Genomic DNA, 20,862 nt, shown 5'->3' on the forward strand with positions numbered 1-20,862 from the left:
TGAAGAATATATGACGAACTTTGAAGGAGAATATCTCAGTGATGGATGGGAGTATTCACCTCAAATTTGGAATGGGAGGTGCCCTACGCTGAGGCAGTCTCCACAGCAAAAATGGTTAATTTCCGTCCTGCCATTATCGAGCTATGGATGTGTGAAAATGGCATTTTCTTGGTTCCTGTAAAACACATACTTGTCTGTCATGCTAGCACTAGCTGTACTTGGCTGCATGACACATTATCATGTGTCTTGATATATATGTGTGTGTGTGTGTGTGTGTGTAACATGGGAACTTGTGATTTGCCTGAAATATATGCATGTGCATGAGGGCATAGTCTGAGTGCGAGTGCGTATATTTTTGGCAAATCACAAGTGCCCATGTTACAACTAATATATTCCACTTGGGTGACTCACCTGCAAGTGTGGGAAACTGCAGAAATGCTTTGCAAGTGCATTTATATGGGACCATGTAAATTTCAATTGTGGATAACATCGTAAGAGCAATGACAAGGTGCTGCTGAGAGGCCGAACATAAGTGTATCAATGCAAGCATGTAGATCGCTTCGATAGTGGGTATGCAATTAATACAGGAAGCCTGAATGCAAGTTTACTTATTAGTGTACTATAAAGTACTTACTATAATAAAATAAAGCAGTGAATATGTTTACAGCACTATAATGGCCTAGTCAATTAATTGCCAAGCCCAGTCACTACCCATGTGTGACATCGCGCCAGATGTCAAAAACAGCAATATAAAGACGATTCAAATGCACTAAAGTACTTATTTTACTAGCTATGAATAAACTAAAGTAGTGAATATGTTTATAGCATTGGCCAAATCAATTAAGCACTATACCCAGTGTTCGAACATCTCCGCATGACTAGAATTCAACCAAAACAGCAATATAAACTAATCTGTGACCTTCATTCAGTAAAACAACAAACACTGTGAAAAAAGAGGGATATAAGATGGTATTTCCAGTGGCTTATTGAATACAAAAAAGCTTGGTATAACCTGTATTATACTAACAATCTCATGTAAGACTTCAGTTAATGTGTTAAATATACTGAGACCATATATGTGATGGTATAGTGTGGGCATTATATTAGATATAAGCTATTTGAGGTAATGTGGTAAATAAACTGAAACCATATATGCAATAGTATAGTATGGATTATACTAAAGTATAAAATGAGTATAATACAGGATTTATATTAAGGCTTATTTGTATTCAATAAGCCACTGGAAATACCATCTTATATCCCACTTTTTGCACAGTGAGCCAAAGCATAGATAAGTTGTGGATTTGGAGAAGAATAGAGTTTAAGTTGTGGATTTGGAGAAGAATAGAGTTTAAACTCTATTCTTCTCCAAATCCACAACTTATCTATGCTTTGGCTCACTTTACAAAACTAAAACCTACTATCAATCCTGTGAAATGCTACTATATTACATCCGAGGAGATCACACTGGTTCATCAAAGAAATCGAATAATTTCTGAGAATGCTTGGAATGCATTAATGAGAAATGGAGGTAGTATATACAAGCTATAGTATTTTTAAAGTTGTTAATTTAAAAATGAAGTAGAGATCTATGCAAAAAACAAGTAGTGAAACAAGAGATGAATGATGGTGTTTCAGCATAGCTCAGTGGAAGTCCCTACTTTGGTACTGAACAAAATAATAGCTGAAGTGCCATAGTAGGGACTTTCCCACTGAGCTATGCTGTAACACCATCATTCATCTCTTGTTTCACTGTGCTTCTGAAATCCAGCTCTGAAATAATTCTGTGGCATCTAATTTTATGCTGCTGAAAGAAAGCATTGATACCCAGAAAATTAACACCTTGATATGGTTTTGTTGGATGAAGAAGAAGAAGACAAGCAGCCTGATTGAAGATAAAAGAAAAGACAAGGCACAGAGGACCTACACTCATTGGAACCCCAAAAGGCACATCCCACTGGTGAGTTTGTTATTGTGACATAAAATGCTGACCATGCACTGCTTCATTTGGCCTCTAGCCTTGTGACTGTGGTCAGGCAGTGAGGTAGGTAGTGAGGCTGGCAGTGAGGCAGTGAGACTAAAATTATTGGAGTTTTTTGCGATTTAAAAAAATTAATATCCGGCCACCTGTAAGTGTTTTGTTGTATTTAATCCTGTTTTATGTATTATATGGACTAGTACTAGTGATTTTTGCCATGTAAAATGTCTATAGGATGATTTTTAAAAGAGGAATTTTGGGCGTCGCGTGAAACATTCACCACGATCCCTACTTAAATGGTACGATTGTACCATTTGATATCCCTCTTAGGAGGGATATAACTTGTATATACTACCTCCATTTCTTGTTAATGCATTCCTGAGCACTGATAGCAGTGCTATTATACACCTTCTCTTCCTTTTGAAGTTTGGTGCAAAAGTGGTATATGGATATTATAGCTACACTATTAAATATTTACTGGTAATGCTATTCTATTATTCTAGCAATTCTGAATGTGTATATTTGTTTAGGCCATCATTCAGCATCTACACATGTACTACTGGATAAGAAATATTTGAAGAAAAAAAAACAAATTGAAGGTAAACTTATAACATTCACACATCAAGAAACCTTTAATAATATTATTAATGTTTATGGGGCATGGCACATAATGACCAATACTTGGTGCAATGATATTTATTTTTAAAAATGCATATTTTCATAAACATTTTTCTGGCTGCCACCTTTAATTTTTTAACTTTTTAACCCCAGTTTATTTTTGAAGTCCATGCTATTAGGCTGTTTTGGCATACATATCCCAGGGCATGCCCAGAATTTTTCAAAGGGGGTTTCCACTGCAAAGTAAATCCAAGATGAAAGGGGCTGGACATAGGTCCTAGGCATGGTGAAGATTTAATTTTGCAGATTGTCAAATTCCATTAGTCTGAGTGCTACACAATATAGTACCTACAGTATATGGTCAACTTTCAGCTACTGAATTGACCTATATAATTATATACCTGACGGACTCACAATTACATACAATTCCTATGTATCATTAAACAATAAAGCCAATTATATTATTATTCAACATGTATTATGCAGTTTCATACATGTATACTGTACCCAGTTCTAACTAGCTAGCTAGATAACAGATTACTGTAGCTATGGAGTGCCAGTTAAACAAGGGGATCAGAGTAGGTGTTACCGGTGAGGTCAGAGCCTCACCACTTTTTGACTAAAGCAAAAACTTTTACTTGATGATGATGAAGTAAATACTAAAAGTTCACAAGCAATAATTGACATTAATTTTATTTAATCACAACAATGACAACACAATATCTAACCTGTCTTTCACTCAGATCAGCTTCATCTCGACTTCATTCATATTAAGTGCCTCCAGAAATAATTAATGTTATACTGGCTTTGGCTAATTTGTTTCTCGTTGTAGCTGCTAAAGAAGCATTCCGTACAGCTTATCTCTTAGTTAATAAACTCAAATAATCAGGTTTAAGAGTTAAACAGTATTTTAGAGGTGCATTTTGGTCAGTCACCAGTTTACCATTGAACACCTGTTAGGTAGCTAGCTAACTAGCACCTTGTACACAGTACTACAGCACAGAGAGTGCCTCAAAATAGTATCTCAAAATGTTTAATCTTACAATTTTCCTTGGGCATGTCCCATACTAAGCCTTTTCACTTTTACTCTGATGCCCCTGAAGTTAACATTACAACACTAAATGCAAATTGATCAAGAGCTGCAGTAATCAGTGACAATCATGAGTACTCACATAGTTCAGCCATGAGCCTAAAGTAAATTGTCATTACATACAAGGGACCATGTACATTTAATTTGTAAATTTTCTTAGCAGGCTAAGTGTACCCATGGGATAGTGCTGCAGATGCAAGTTTTCATACTAAGAAGATTTTTAATAGAGCTACATGTGGTGACTGTTCTATTAGAGTATTACACTGACGGCTTTATTAGAATATCTCTATCTTGTATAACCATAATTATATTGTTTGGGGAGGGGGAGAGGTACAGCTCCACAGATCCGACACTGTAATACTGAATGTAGTTGGATGTAGCTACTTGTGTTGATTTTGTGTTTGCCAACAAATCAGCAGCAACACACTGGCCACTACTTTGCTTACTACTGCTAAAAACCTCCCTTGGTACACCCTTGAATATCACTTCTTTTTAGACTCCAGCCTAGTATGCCCAAAATTTTACCTATTATACGTTTGGCTTTTGAGCATTGCTCAAAAATTAAGCCTATTATGTTCAAAATTATGCTAGATCATGCTCTAGAACTGACTGTCTTATTAGAGTATAATCAGCCTTTCTTGACTGCTGTATTAGAGTAAGTGACTGCTGTATTAGAGTATCTCAATCTTATTTCTACAAAGTGTGAATAACCAACAAAGAAACGGTTTAATAACTTGTTTTTAAATATGAAATTCACTAATAATACTATTGGCAGTGAATATTTGCTTTCTTTCAGGCATGCGTATTGCACATTTTAATTAAATTTTCAAATATTGTCCCTATTATGCTGGCATTATGCTTGATGCTTTTGGTCACCTATTATACTTTAAATTATGTCAGAATAATCAGCCTGTGCCTACTTCTTCTTGTGGAACCAAAAGCTGACCTATGGCCTTGCATCCTTGGGGCTTGATTTTGCTCATATTTTTCTCCTCTCGTACGCGTAGCTAGCACCTCATGATTGGGGTACCCAGAAATATTGGATGTACTTGAAACTAGGGGGTCTAGGAGCCCAGGAAATTTATGATCTGAGATTGCCATCCAATACAGCAGTGTATATTTGTTTCTGCAGTCACACACAGTATTCCTAATGATACTAAACTAATTTTAGTGGTGCTTATCTCGATCGTCATTCTAAAGTGTTATTTTGGATAGCAAATATTTTTATAAATGCTTTATGGATTGATGATCAGTTAAAAGGTGAAGTCTAAAACATTGGTAGTAAGAGTACTTAAGAGATAACTTAAAAAATGTCTAGCAAATTATTGGGGGTAGAATTAAATCCTGTGCTTTGGTTATAGTTCCTTAGAACTAAAACAACACAACATTACTACAGTATATCTTAATAGCACAGTATTACACATGTCCCCTCCTAGTAAGTACATCTCCATGTCATGGAAACTAGGCTTGAGTCTATTATGCTCCAAAATTTGCCTATTATGCTTTTTGGTAATTCCCCAATTTTCTGCCTAATATGCTTGTTTTTATGCTTTTCAGAAATGCATTATGCTTTTATTTTATGTGCTTTTTCTTTGTGCTGAGAATTTCTTCATATGTGACTGAATTTGACAAAACCCGGCTTTGACGCACAAAGCTTCGTTAGGAGATATGGCGATTTTAAGTAATCATTGTGTAATAACTTCCCAGTGCCTACAGCTGTGCAAACAAAATTTGCACTAAGTATGCATCTATTTACTAGCTATCACTGAGTGGGTGTATACATTTCTGATACCCAAAATTAGCCCTGTTTTGGGCAGCTTTTCTCAAGCGGGTAATAATATCACAGGTGGTAGTAATAGGGTGGGAGGGTGGTGGGTGGGCTTAATATAAGGGTATAAAATGAAGCAAGAAGACGATTGGAATCCAGAGGCCAAGTTTGGGTTCTCCATGGCCCTCAAATCACTCCAAATTGACTGAGAACACTATTAGCGAGTTCTCTGTGAAGTCCCAGCTCACTACACACCATTATCACAAAGCCATGGCCATTCAATGGCACCAATCTCCCACTCGTGGCTTTGACAGGGTCGGAAGAAAGCTGCCACAGAAACCAGACTTGCCAGTCCTGAAGGAAGTACAGTGTGGAATATGATAGTGTATTAGGCCAGCAATCCATTTCTGGTAAAAACGTAAGTTTGATTTTGTGTGTGTGGAAGCCTTGTTATGTGAAATCTTGTCACATATGATACAATGTAAATGGAGAAGTGTCGCTTCAACTGCAACATCCAAATATAGCAATAGCAATAGCTTGAAATTGGATGTGTTCCAGAGTTCGTCATATTAGAGCAGGGGGTCAGGGGGCGTATTTATAGTCTCTCAGAAGCTATAGACATTTTATTGTCTAATATCTTTGTAGTTTTGTATGCAAATAAAATATTGTGCATCGTTTCTGATTGATCTTCTCAGTTGTAGCAATTGCTATTCAAAGGACAGCAACTTCTTAGTACAATATGTAACTTGCACTTACATCACCATGCCAAGAACATATTAGCCTACTGGGGATATGGTTGTCATTCTCTCCGTTGCATGCCATGATTGTTCTATTAGAGTGTTTGACTGTTCTATTAGAGAATCTCGATATTTTTGAAATACTTTATTATATTAATGTGATCAATTCCTGGTTTGATATTAACCTCAGTCTCACTCCAGACCTCATACACTATTTTGAATGTCCAGACATTCACTAGCTATCTGACTCAACACTAACCTTATTAGCTATCATCAGAGCTTTCCAATTGAGCTTCCAACGATCATCATCATATTTTATTCAAAATCAGACGATGAGACGTGTTATATAATACCAAATTCAGTGACTGAAGCTCAGGTATACAGCTTTTCCATGCCTTGGTGCTAGTTGGCACATGACTGCATTCGTCCTATAAAATTCAAACCCACAATGAAAAATATTAGTCATTTTGTTGAGGAGTGTAAACATGTAGTTCTGCATTTTCCCACTCATTATCAGGATTCATTTCACCATCCAAAACAGGTTAGCCCTTGACTTTGTGACAGAATTATACTCATTGTGGTGGAAATTTTCCCATTATGCTCCTAATTGTGCTCCATTATGCCAGCATTATGCTTTATGCTTTTCATCCCCTATTATGCCAAAAATTCTGCCAGCATAATCGACGCAAGCCCAATAGAAACTTATCTTGGTAGTGGAGTGGTTCTGCATTGCTCAAGCTGTTGCTGTCCTCATTTTGTGTTTGGGGTACTGCTTCTGGTGTTTGTGCATCCTCTTCATCATAATCATCTACCAATTCCAGAGTAATTCCTGGGGGTGTGTTTCTGGTTCCTACTTCCGTTGTGTTTGGAACTTGAGGATCTTCCTTGGTGTTCACACTGCTAGGCTGGTTTCTGTCTCGTGTTTGCTATATATGAACACAATTTAAATGTTCAAACTTTACTACTTGCCATCTCCTACTGCATGTGTCCTGAATGTAGTCTGAAATCCTCTTTATGACTTTATACACCCAGTCCATGGGCAGAGCTATTTCTTTGATTAGTGTTTTCCAATGACTGGGGTAAATAGCCAAACCAAGTCTCCTTTTTCATATGGCTTGCTATGCATCTTTTTGTCATAGTGTTCTTTCTGTCTGCAGGCAGCCCCTAAGGAGTGTTTTGTGCAAGCTGGTAACTGTTCTCTAGTGACTGGCGAAGTGCACATACATACCATGATGGAGTAACAGAGGGTCCCATAGATAATATCAATTTGCTATCTTCATAAACATAGGCAAACACCCAGTGGAAGCATGCTCACTTGTATTGTATGTGAAACACACTTAAGCCAAGTGGCTTTCCCAATCCTTGTCATATTCATCTGTTGTTATAGCCAACATGGCCAGAATACTCTGGTTAAGCCCTTTCACAAGGCCATCACCCTGTGGTTGGTGGGCAGTGGTGTGTGTCTTGTTAATTCTCAACAGTTTGCTCACTTCTTTTACCAGAGTCGACTCAAATTGGTCCCCTTTGTTGGAGTGCAACTGTTCAAGGATCCCGAATCAACAAACATTATTATCTTCTAGCTTGGTCACTATTTTTATGACCTCCTAGTTAGGAATCGCATAGGCTTCAGCCAATTGTGTAAAATAGTCTGACACAACCAGTTACCATTGTTATTTCTAGGCAGAGTACCAACGATATCTGTAGTCACCATTTGCATGGGATATCTACATTTGATATTTGTAATGGGCCTCTATACTTCTGAGTTGGTCCTTTTCTGGCAGCACAATGTAGACAGCTCTGGTACCACTCCTTGGAGCTCTGAAAGTAGCCTGGCCAATAAAACCGCTCATGTCCTATCTTCACTGAGGTCAGTCTTCTCAAATTTTCAGTATAATATACCATGTTGTTTCAGTATAACATACCATGTTGGAGTACTAGCTGGTCCCGTCGTTGTATGAGTTGGACAACTTCCCTACAATGTCCCTTATTCGTGTCAGTTGTAGGCTTGCTACACTGTACTTGTTTCTTCAGCTTGTAGTGCACTTGACACCTTGTCAGTTTTTGCAGAATTGATTGTCACTCCATATCTGGATACTACATGCCCCAAATAGAGTACCACATCTCAACATAGAGTGCATTTAGGGGGCTTAAGTTATAAGTTGGCTTCTCGTAAGCATTGCAAAACTACTCCAAAGTTTTGTAGATGTTCGTAGAATGTTCTTCCCACAATTATAAGATTATTGAGATTCGCCAAGCATTTGGATCACTGTATTCCTGCCAAGACTATATTCATTAGCCTTTGGAAAGTTGAAGGCACATTACAAGACTAAAGGGCATTATGGGTAGCAAACACTGCCTTTACTCTGTCCTTTTCATCCATCCCAACTTTCCAATAACCATTTAACATGTCTAGGGTACTAAACCATTTAGAACCACTAAGTGTCATTGATATAAGGAAGAAGATAAGCATCTTTTCCTTTTGTTAATTTGTGGTAATCCACACAAAACCGCGTTGTCCCATCCCTTTTCTGTACCAATATGACTGGGGATGCCCATGGACTTCTAGACAGCTGAATAACACTCTTTGACAACATGTTACTTAGCAAGTTCTGTACTGTTTTTCTTTATGGTAGGGTGGCGCCTACCTTGGTGGTTGGCAAATTGGTAAAGCATCACCTATGAAGATGGTCGTATGTTGTAGCATGTCAGATCCACAATCACCACCACATTGCACAACACAACATAACTCCCACCACTGAGCAAGCTAAAAGTGCTGGCAGTGACATCCGGTTCTACTAAATTAAATGGTATCCACATATGGCTAGTGGAAGGGCTACCTAGGGAAAGTCCCATAGCAGTGGCTACCACCCTATTCACACCACTCAGCATTGGGCACTGCACAACTATTCCAATGTGAATAGCAAATTTCTTAAAAGAGACTGTTACATTTTACAAGGGAAACAAGATCAGTCAAGTTTGTCCATGGAAAGATGATTGGTAGTGTGAAATTAGTTGCACTTTCTTAGCAGCACAGGAAAATTCCTCTCCACAAGCAAGAGCTCCTCTAAGACTTTGTGACCGAGATTGGAGATATATAACTACTGCAGAGCAGCAGCATGAGTTTTACAATATGGTCCACACCACAATCAGACTGCAGTTGCTTGTTTGTTTCATTGTGCAGTGGTATGGCTTGTCTTTGAATGTGCAATACTCCCTGCCCTGTTGCTTTTCCAAAACTGAAGCACAAGTATTGCTTCCATGCTTAATTAACCCTTAAGTAACCAAAATGTCAGTATGGATTACTTGGCCTGCCAGTGTTATCTATGGTGGTCACACCCTGGACTATGATGGGGCTGCCCTCTATGCCTACTACTCGGCTTCCACTCCATTATTGTAGTGAAGTCACTTGCTTCCACTATTCATCAATATCTTTTCCGACATTTTGCTATTAAGTGAGCTTCACAGAAGCACCTATATCTAACATGAACCTATCATGTACCTCTGAAACAAGACCAACAGCATGATATGCTTTAGTGGGGTTCACCATCAACAAATTAAAAATGTCATTACACACAATACTAGCTCTAACTGATACATTATCAGTGCTACAGTTATGTTTATTTGTTGCTAGTCAGGTAGGTTGAGAGCCCTCATATGTCCAATCTTAGCACAGAGGGCTGCTAGTTTCCTGACTTTTGGCCAGTGGCACACCCCCTAGCAAATAGTCATCAATTGCACATTTCCTGGCTCCCTTTGACTCTGAGCTGCTTGGGTTTGTCCTGTTATGAATAGGGAGGGGACCTCTTGTACTCTGCTTGTGCAGTGACAATATTTTCAAGATGCTCCATCCTCAATGACAGGGATCTAACAGCTTTACTACAGCATCTTGTCTTGCTTGGAACATTGTGAAAGGAGCTTATTGTCTTCTGGATGGTTGTCCACGTTTTCGCTGCTGCTGCTGATGCTGCTGCTGCTCTCCACCTCCAGTGTATATATCATTCAGGGCATCATTGGTGAACTGATAGAGTAATGGTGCATGGGCTTATTGATGAGGCTGAGGAAGTAGTTTAGAGGTACATAGTTGTTACCTTGCTTTTTCATCCAAGTCAGGAAATGCTCTGTCTGCCAGTCTATGGAGGTTGTCTGCCAAGATTCTTTGTCCAGGGTTTCAATTCAGCAGCATAGAGGTTGCACTTACAGCTGGCTTAAACTGCTCACAGAGGGCTGTTTTAGCATTTTCGTAGGTGGACTTAGCTTCTTGATCAAGGCATATCCATACAGTCCAGGCTTTCCCCTTCAGCTGTACTTGTAGCCAGAGGAGCTGTGTTGCTTAATTCCATCCATTGATCTGTGCCACACTGTCGAAGTGGGCAATCCATTGGTCCTAACAAGTGATTTATTCCCATTATATGCTCCCGGCATTATGACTGGACAATTAAAAAGGTTATGAATACCTTCTTAGCCTTTTCACTACTTCAACCGGATTTGTACGGTTTGACACTATAATTTATAAGATGCTTCAAGTACAATTCTAATGCGTTACCACTTCTATCATGTGTTTTACAGTATGATGCACTTACCATGAAACGGGCACACCCATAGAAGTTCCGTTTCTGGGATAACTGGATCCTTCGTGCACTATTGCGGGTTTGCTACATAATACCACAAAGTTTTTCTCGTCAGAAAAGAACACTGTCATGAATCTTCGAGTGGATAGCCATGTTTTGGAGTCCACTGGATTGTTATTGATAGGCTAAACAGCCAAGGATGATTGTCAGCCATTTTTCAGAAGTGTGGCGTGATTAACTTGTGTGCATATACGCATGTCTGATACAGGATTTTAGATAAATGTCGAAGAAACCAGCTGCAGAAATGATCGTTCAGTAAGGAGACTGTTTAGAATACAGTAGCTGTATGGACTGTAATACCTACCTGTGGAAACTTTATTTGTAACTGACTACTTATCAAACAGTACAGTAGTACTGTTTAAGTAGAGATTACCTGAAATGATGCATGCTGTCAAAAAAGCCATGTTTTAAAAAACCAGCTTAGAAACATCTTACATGATGAAAATTACCTTTACTGATTAGCATTAAAGACAAGAAAACGTTTACTGGTAGCTGGATATACTGTAGAATTTAAAAAAAATTAATGATCAATACTTAAAATTTTGTCTGCCTCACTCACTCACTCACTCACTCACTCACTCACTCACTCACTCACTCACTCACTCACTCACTCACTCACTCACTCACTCACTCACTCACTCACTCACTCACTCACTCACTCACTCACTCACTCACTCACTCACTCACTCACTCACTCAATCACTCACTCACTCACTCACTCACTCACTCACTCACTCACTCACTCACTCACTCACTCACTCACTCACTCACTCACTCACTCACTCTCTCACTCACTTACTCACCACATTCGCAAGCCTAGAGGCCAAACAAAGCAGTGCACAGCCACCATTTTACACCATAATACAAACTCACTAGTGGGATGTACCTTTTGGGGTTCTGAAGAGTGTGTGCCCTCTGCACATTGTCTTTTCTTTTGTCTTCAATCAGGCTGCTTGTCTTCTTCATCTAACGAAACCATATTGAGGTGTTAATTTCCATTTCAACACTTTCTTTAAGCAGCATAATAGACACTACAAACTTATTGAAGGTGCTTAGACTATGCTACTGTATGGAGGTACTGGTACTAGTCTAAGAAAGTTATGTTACCTGTATCTTCACGATAGGTCACAAGATCACACCCGTCTTCTATGTATTATTGATCTGTCGATCGAGACTGCTATGACCACACACCTTTTACGACACTAGCTGTATTTGTGATTACACACCTTCAAATTGGTAGGCTGACTCAAGGTACTCTAATAATCGATTGAAACCACAATGACCACACCCCTTCTTGGGCAAGCACATGTCTTTGCAGGCTGACTCGAGATACTCTAATACAGCAGTCACCCTAATAGGACAGTCACATGTTTATAGCTAGCCATATGCTTTAACAGAAAACTAAACAAACTAGTATATTCAAAATTATAAGCTTAAAAATGAAGTAGGGATCCGAGTGATAAAAAGTAATGAAACAAGAGATGAACAATGGTAGCTATTACAGCATATATAGCTCAGTAGGAAAACTCTATTTTGGCATTGAACACAAATAATTGTTATACCATGGCAAAGTAGGGATTTTCCACTGAGTTATGCTGTAATAGCTACCATTGTTCATCTCTTGTTTCACTACTTTTTATCGCTTGGATCCCTACTTCATTAATTTTTTAAATTTATAATTTTTAATATGCTAGTTTAAGCTGTTTTTACTATATTTTTAAGTTTTACTTAGCGGTTTTGTTTTTGTAAACAAAAAACAACCTAGTTGAGGACCTTAGTCTATAGGGATTTCTTAGAGGTATGGTATCTAAGTAGTATATTGTACAGTGAAGCTTGTATAGCATGACTGGTTGCAGACTGTATGGCACGCCGGAAAATTCAGTGGTGAAAGGGTAAAGTGGAGTAACATTATTCTGTAATGGTGATTTCACCGCATATGACACATCCATTAAAATTTGTTATTAAAATTTTTATCATAAAGTCATTAAAGTTATTTTAAAAGTCATTATTAAAATTTTTACCATTAATCTACCATCACAGCCATTTCTTGGCTGCCACCTAGGATTTCACATCTTTTTTTACTATGGCCTTTTCCCATCAACTTACCATCACAGCCATTTCTTGGCCACCATCTTGGATTTCACATCTTTTTTCACCATGGCCTTTCCCATTAATCTACCATCACAACCATTTCTTGGCTGCCACCTTGGATTTCACATCTTTTTTTCACCATGGCTGTTTTGGGGGCAGCACCTTTTTTACAGCTTGGCTGTTTTGGATTAGATATCATTTCTTTTATTATTTGTATACACCAAAGCCATCTTATGGCTGGCTTTGGAGTTATACTAACCTGTGTTTTTTCTTTACTACAGAGAAAGAACAAAGACATTCAAAGTAGACTTTTCTATATTAACTGCTGTATTTTTGATTTTTTCAGCAATTATACAAATTTTGAAATTATTACATGCCATTTCTTTACAGGATAAGTTGTGTGTAGCTGATCTCCACTGACTGAATAGGAATGTAGCTGAACTCTCTACATGGTGGCATAATAATATAGTTGAACTCTCTACGGGATGATTTGTTTGTAGTAGAGGTGCACCGATATCAATATCGGTATCGGTACCAATATCGCGATATCGGTATCGGTGAAAAGTTGATTTTTTTTAATCAGATATGAGCAGATATTACACATAAGTACTAAAATTGTCCAGATCATATTATGGTTGACTTGGTAGCCCAATGGTTAAATCGTGAGGCTCAAGTTGTAGAGGTTTTCATGACGGTCAGGGTTCAAATCCAGAGTTGGTCACTCTGTTTTTTCTTTTTTGCACACCTTTTTGTGATCACTTTTCACAATTCTTTGTTTTTTTTTCTTTACATAGGTTTTAGTGACCACCTTTTAAGCTTTTTGCCACATTTTTTAACATTTATTGTAGTGTCCATACTGAAAACCTTTTATTTTCAGATATCGGTATCGATATCGGAATCGGTAATTTTTGTAACCAATATATCGGTTATCGGTATATTGGAAAATTTCCATATCGGTGCACCTCTAGTTTGTAGCTGAAATCTTATTATGGTGACATATTTCTAGATGATTTCTCTGCAGGATAACTAGTTTGTAGCTAAACTCTCTACAGGGTACATGGGCATACCAAGAGGGGTTTTCAGGGGTTTCAGGAAACCCCTTTGGATTTTGCACACTACTTGAAACATTAAGAAATTGAAATCTGGTTTCCAGAATCTGGAATCTCATGGAACAGGACACATTTTAAACTTTTATCTTAGTTAAAATAATGGTTTCTAACAAGATAGCAACACTTACAGCATTGTTCTGAATTTTGATTTGGTGAAAAGATAGAGATACTCTAATATAGCAGTCTGTTAATGTAAACTACTCTAATATAACAGTCACTTAGCTGTAGTGGAAACCCCTTTTCAAAATTCCTGCATACGCCCCTGGGTATCCTGTTTCTAGCTGATCTTTCTACATGGTGACTTATTTCTAGCTGATGTAGTTGTAGCTGATCTCTCTACAGTGTAATTTGTTTTTGCGGTTGAACTCTCTGCATGGTACCTTTTTTCTAGCTGAACTCTCTACAGGGTGATTTGTTAGCAACTGAATTCTCTTTCTATAGCTGATCTCTCTACAATGTGATTTTTTGTAGCTAATCTCTCTACAGAGTGACTTGTTTGTAGCTGAACTCACTACAGGATAGCTTGTTTCTAGCTGCTCTCTCTAGAGGGTGACTTGTTTCTAACCGATCTCTCTACAGGGTCATTTGTTTGTAGCTGAACTCTCTACATGGTGACTTGGTTTTAACTGGTCTTTCTACAGGGTGACTTATTTCTAGCTGATGTCTCTACAGGGTAATTTTTCTAGTTGATCTCTCTACAGTGTGATTTGTTTGTAGTTGATCTCTCTACAGTTTTTCAGTGGCTGAACTCTCTACAAGGTGACTTGTTTTAAGCTGAAATCTCTAAAGGGAGACTTGAAGTGTAGTTGAACTTTATACAGAGTTACTTGTTTTTAGCCCCTCTCTCTACAGGGTACCTTGTTTGTAGCTGAACTATATACAGGGTGATTTGTATGTAGCAGAACTCTGTACAGTGTGACTTGTTTCTAGCTTATCTTTCTACAGGGTACCTTGCTCCTAGCTGATCTCTGTATAGGGTGACTTGTTTCTGGCTGATCTAACAGGGTAGTTTGTTTGTAGCTGAACTCTCTACAGGGTGACTGGTTTCCAGCTTATCTCTCTACAGGGCAATTTGTTTCCAGTTGATATCTCTACAGGGTGACCTGTTTCTATCAGATCTCTACACAGGGTGATTTGCTTGTAGCCGAACTCTCTACAGGGTGATTTGTTTGTAGCTGAACTCTCTGCAGGGTAACATTTTTATAGCTGATCCCTCTACAGGGTGACTTATTTTTTAGCTGATCTCTCTACAGAGTGACTTGTTTGTAGCTGAACTCTCTACAGGGTAACATTTTTCTAGCTGATCCCTCTACAGGGTGACTTGTTTTTTAGCTGATCTCTCTACAGGGTAACTTGTTTGTAGCTGAACTCTCTACAGGGAGATTTGTTTGCAGCTGAACTCTCTTTTCTAGCTAATCTCTCTACAGGGTGACGTGTTTCTAGCTGACCTCTTTACAGAGTGATTTGTTTGTTGCTGAACTCTCTATATGGTGACTTGGTTCTTGCTGATCTTTCTACAGGCTGACTTATTTCTAACTGATGTCTCTACAGGGTAAATTTTTCTAGTTGATCCATCTCTACAGGGCAATTCTTTTGTAGCTGACCTCTCTACAAAGTGACTTGTTTTAGGCTGAACTCTTTAGGGTAACTTGTTTCTATATAGCAGTTTGTAGCTGAACTCTTTACATGGTGCTTTATTTGTAGCTTAACTCTCTACAAGGTGATTTGTTTCTCTGCAGGGTAATTTGTTTGTAGCTGATTTCTCTACAGGGTGATTTTTTGTTGTTGCTGAACTCTCTACAAGGTGACTTCTTTTAGCTGAACTCTCTATACAGGGTGACTTGTTTCTAACTGATCTAACAGAGATTTGTTTGTAGCTTAACTGTCTACATGGTTACTTGTTTGTATAGTTTGGCTAGTTTTTAAAAAAAATCACCCTGTAAAGAGTTTGGCTAGTTTTTTTCTAGCCAAACTCTTTACAGGGTGATTTGTTTGTAGGTGATCTTTCTACAGGGTGAGTTGTTTCTAGCTTAAATTATCACTAGGGTGATTTCCTTGCAACTGAACTCTTTGCAGTATTTGCAACTGATCTCTCTACGGGGTGAGTTTTCTAGCTGAATTCTCAGCTGATCCCCCTACAGGGTGACTTGTAATGGTCTAAATGTCTAGATCAAATTAGTTGTAGTTGTACACTGTACATACCTCTACAGGGTGACCATTCTATTGAAGTATCTCAGAAGCTGAATGCTCTATTAGTAGAGATTTCCAACCTACTGATTTTTTACATAATAATATATTTGCTAATCAAATTACACTCTTTCCAGCATTGTAAGTGGGTCAGTACTGTTTACCCGTTTGACCCACTGACCCGAATAGTAATCTGGATGGGACCCGGATCTGACCTGCATGTGACCCGGTTTAATTAAAATAGAGGCATGCCTCAAGAGCTAGATTAAAAGTCCACAAGTTCCACTAGTCAGCTCTACATTTTTTACACTATAAAAAATTGTCAGCAAGAAGTGAGTAGCTACATATTATCAGGTGGGTGTGGCTCCACGTACGTATTTATTAACGCTTTACAGCACAAGTGCTGAAGGTCTGTAGGACACCTGGTCCTACAGCCTGTTTAAAGTTGTTACAGAAAGTGTGTTTGAAAAGGTGGAGAAAGGAGAAAAAATCCATGACTGAACCTAGGCAGCCTCAAACCTGCAGCCATCCGATTAACACTCGAACGCTTACAGGAGACTGCCAGGCAGTCAGGATGTTTTCTCCTTGTCAATTTCATGTATATGTATCCAAGGAACTCTAGAGAGTGACTTATTATCTCAAAGTACCCCATGTGGAACCAAATGGATATTAGTTTATTTATTAAAGCTTTACAGCACAAGTGCTGTATTATCAAGTGGGGGTGGCTCCATGTCAGTTTACATGCAGCTACAGAATTTCCAGAAGTTAGTTACCTACATTTCAAGTAGCAACACGGATCTGGTGATGCATGCATGCCCACAGAGCACAGTTGGTATAATTCCGATAAGGGGGCATGGCTCTACATATACTCCACACAGACAGCAAAGCATATTCCTGAATGGTGGGTATGGCTCCATGTAAGTTTCTTGAGTGTTTGCAACTGCATTTCCATCAACACAATCGAGCCTGTTAACTTATAGTCACACGTGATCTCATCTGGGTCAGACCCAGATATTCAGTGAAGTGGATAAGACACACTTGACCCGGACATAATGTGACCCAAATGCCTCGGATAATCTGGATGATCCGGCCCACTTACAACACTGACTCTTTCAACAAATGTTTCACAAGCTGCTGTTCAAATATTTTAATATGTAGTAGCCAATGCTTCATACTTCATAATGCACTTTACCAAATCAAATTTCATATAGTATTTAGTGAAATGTGCAAAATTAAAACTGGAGAAGTAAAATTCCCAAATGGGAGCCCATATAAAAATTCTGTATGACATAAAGTATGGAAAAACATGTGAGTTTACAGCACTACTTATAGTTAAAAGTTATGGAGTTTTCCGTGAGTTTCTGTGACCTGTAAGGCTGAAAGAAGTGATCCTTGGCAAAGTAGATATATATGCTGATTTTGAGTTTGGCATTAGTTTTTTGATGTTTTGTGGTGGTCCATGACAAAAATTTGTCTTGTAAAGAATACAGCACCAACTAGGACACTTTCAGAATTCTGTGTTACAGCCATCCATTCAAGACATCCATCCACATTAATCCAAGTATAGTTTGAAAGTGAGCAGTTTGTTGTGTTGCGAGGAACTGCTTTTTAGCATGCAAGGTGATGCATAACTTTTGAAAAAGCAGTGCTTGGCAAGTGGTACCAACCTTGTAAGGCTTCACAACTACCTGTTGTGATTTTTGGTTATGCACACTACTGTTATTGTCCATTTTGTTATAGCTGCATGTCTGTAATTCTATAGTCAGAGACAGTTAATAGCCCTGTTCACTGTAAGACCTAAAGAATTCAATTAAGCATAATTGCATTAATGTCACGTCTGGAGTACTTTTCACAGGTGGACTCCACTGTGGAAATCACTAAATTTCTGACCATATAGTTATGAAAAATATATCACTCCTATAATAAGGAACTGTGGTAAAGTAATTCTAGTTGATATACCTGAGGATTGGTGCTTAGTTTGTGGAAATTCACCAAAGAATGACCCTTCAGCTTCCTTTTATTGTGTTCGAAAAGAGTGGATTTCAGAGTTTGGGTTACCCATCGATCATATCAAGACATTTACTCGTGTCTGTAGCAGACATTCAGAAATGGTGATATCAGTAATGGGCCTAACAAGCACTTGAGAGTTAGATTTGCTTCGCCGAAGAAACAGGGCACAACTCGCCGCACAACTCGCCACACAGTGACTTGCAACCTAACTAAACTCTACAGAAAGAATTGAAAGATAGCTGAACTTTATATAGGGTAATTTTTTTGTAGGTAAAGCCTCCACAGGGTGACATGTTTCTGGCTGAACTCTCTACAGGGTGACTTGCATGGTTCCATCTGATCTCTCTACAGGGTGAACTGTTTCTATCTGATCCTTCTACAGGGTGAAATGTTTCAAGCTGACCTTTCTACAGGGTAATTTGAAATGTACCCGGTTTTTCTACATGGTGACTTGTTTTTAGCTGAGCTCTCTACAGGGTGCCTGGTTTCCAGCTGATCTCTCTACAGAGTGATTTGTTTCTATCTGATGTATCTACAGCATGATTTGATCTTTCTACAAGGTGACTTGTTTATAGCCAATTTCTTTACAGGGTAGATTGTCTGTAGCTGATCTTTCGACAAGGTGACTTGTTTCTAGCTGAACTCTTCACAGAGTGACTTGATTCTATTTGATCTGTCTACAGGATGACTTGTTTCTAACTGTTCCTTTCATGGGGTGATTTATTTCAAGTTGGTCTTTCTACAGGATGATTTGAAATGTAGCTGATCTTGCTACAGGATGGCTGGTTTCTAGCTAGCTGATCAGGGTGACTGATAGCTGATTTTTCTACAGGTCTTTTTGCTGAACTCTCATTCTGTTTCAAACTGATCTCTCTACAGAGTGATATGTTTCTAGCTATAGTCCCTACAGAATTTGTTTCTAACTGAATGCTGTACATGGTGATTACTGATCTGCCTACTGAGAGATTTGTTTGTGGCAAAACTCTCCACAGGGAGACCTGAAATGTATTTGGAATGTCTACAGGGTGATTTTATCAAGCTGATCTCTCCACAAGATGCCTTGTTTTCAGCTGATCTCTCTACAGCGTGATTTGTTTCTAGCTAATCTCTCTACAGAATTTGTTCTAAATGAATGCTTTAAAGGGTGATATGCTGATCTGCATACTGAGAGATTTGTTTGTAGTTGAACTCTCCACAGAGTGACCTGAAACGTATTTGGAATTCCTACATGGTGATTTTATCAAGCTGATCTCTACACAAGGTGTCTTGTTTCCAGCTGATGTTTCTACAGTATGATTTGTTTCTAGCTGATCTTTTTACAGGGTGACTTGATTTTAGCTGATCTCTACAGGATGACTTGTTGCTAACTGATATTTCTATGGGGTGATTTATGTCAAGCTGATCTTTCTACAGGATGATTTAAGATGTAGCTAATCTTACTACAGGGTGACTTTTTTATAGCTAGCTAATCTCTAGAGGGTGACTTGTTTCTGGCTGATTTTTCTATACAGGGTGACTTTTTTTCTGGCTGTACTCTCTACAGGGTGATTTGCTTCTACCAGATCCCTCTACAGGGTTATTTGTTTTTTGATCTGATCTTTCTACAAGGTGATTTGAAATGTAGCTGATCTCTTTACAGAGTTACATGTTTCTAGCTAACCTCTCTGCTGGGTGAAGTCAAATGTAGCTGAAACACAAAATTAAATGTAGCTGAAATATCTATAGGGTGACTTGTTTCTAGCTGATCTCTCTACAGAGTGACTTCATTGAGCTCTCTACAGGGTAACTTATTTATAGCTGATATAGCTTCTAGCTCTGATCTAGCTTCTATCTTGTTTCTAGCTCTTTCTACAGGGTGACTTGTTTGTAGCTGAACACTGTACAAGGTGATTTGTTTCTAGCTGATCTCTCTTTATGGTGACTTGCTTCAATAGCTGCATGAACTCTCTATACACAGTGACTTGTTTCTTGCTGATCTCTCTACAGGGTGGCTTGTTTCTACTGAAGTCTCTATAGGCTGACTTGAAATGTAGCTGGACTCTCTGCAGGATGGCTTGTTTCTACTGAAGTCTCTATAGGCTGACTTGAAATGTAGCTGAACTCTCTGCAGGATGGCTTGTTTTTGGCTGATCTCCCTGTAGGGTGATTTGCATTCTAGCTTATCTCTTTAAAGGGGGATTCATTTCTAGCTGATCTGTCTAAAAAGTGATTTGTTTCTGGATAATCTCTCTACAAGGTGATTTCCAGTTGATCTCCCTACTGAGAGTTTTGTTTTTAGCTAGTGTCTCTACTGACAGTCTGTGTGATTTGTTTCTACTGAACTCTCTCCAGGGCGACTTGAAATGTAGCTGAACTCTCTGCAGGGTGACTTGCTTCTAGCTTATCTTTCTAAAAGGTGATATTTTGTAGCTGATCTTTGTTTGTTTCTAGCTGATCTTTCAACAGGGTGACTTGTTTTTAGCTCTTCAAGGTGATTTGTTTTCAGCTGATCTCTCTACAGAATGATCATGTAGCTGATCTTTCTACAGGGTGACTTGTTTCTAGATAATCTATCTACAAAGTAACTGGTTTCCAGCTGAACTCTCAACAGGGTGACTTGAAATATAGTTGAAGTGAATGGTTACTAGCTGTTCCTTCTACAGGATG

At 38.5% G+C, this 20,862-nt stretch overlaps 2 protein-coding genes across 2 annotated transcripts in view; one reads left to right on the forward strand and one right to left on the reverse strand.

Annotated features, from left to right (window-relative positions):
- Window positions 1–20,862, reverse strand: part of LOC136254643 (uncharacterized) — a 217,115-nt gene that overhangs the window by 24,754 nt on the left and 171,499 nt on the right. The gene's annotated exons all lie outside the window — the stretch shown is intronic.
- Window positions 1–20,862, forward strand: part of LOC136254618 (uncharacterized) — a 248,088-nt gene that overhangs the window by 22,190 nt on the left and 205,036 nt on the right. Inside the window, exon 4 of the mRNA XM_066047362.1 lies at window positions 2,509–2,577. Coding sequence (XP_065903434.1) covers window positions 2,509–2,577 — 69 coding nt within the window. The remainder of the gene's footprint in view (window positions 1–2,508; window positions 2,578–20,862) is intronic.

The sequence above is a fragment of the Dysidea avara genome, chromosome 4 (assembly GCF_963678975.1).
Source record: "Dysidea avara chromosome 4, odDysAvar1.4, whole genome shotgun sequence".
In the NCBI taxonomy this organism is placed as follows: Eukaryota; Metazoa; Porifera; class Demospongiae; order Dictyoceratida; family Dysideidae; genus Dysidea; species Dysidea avara.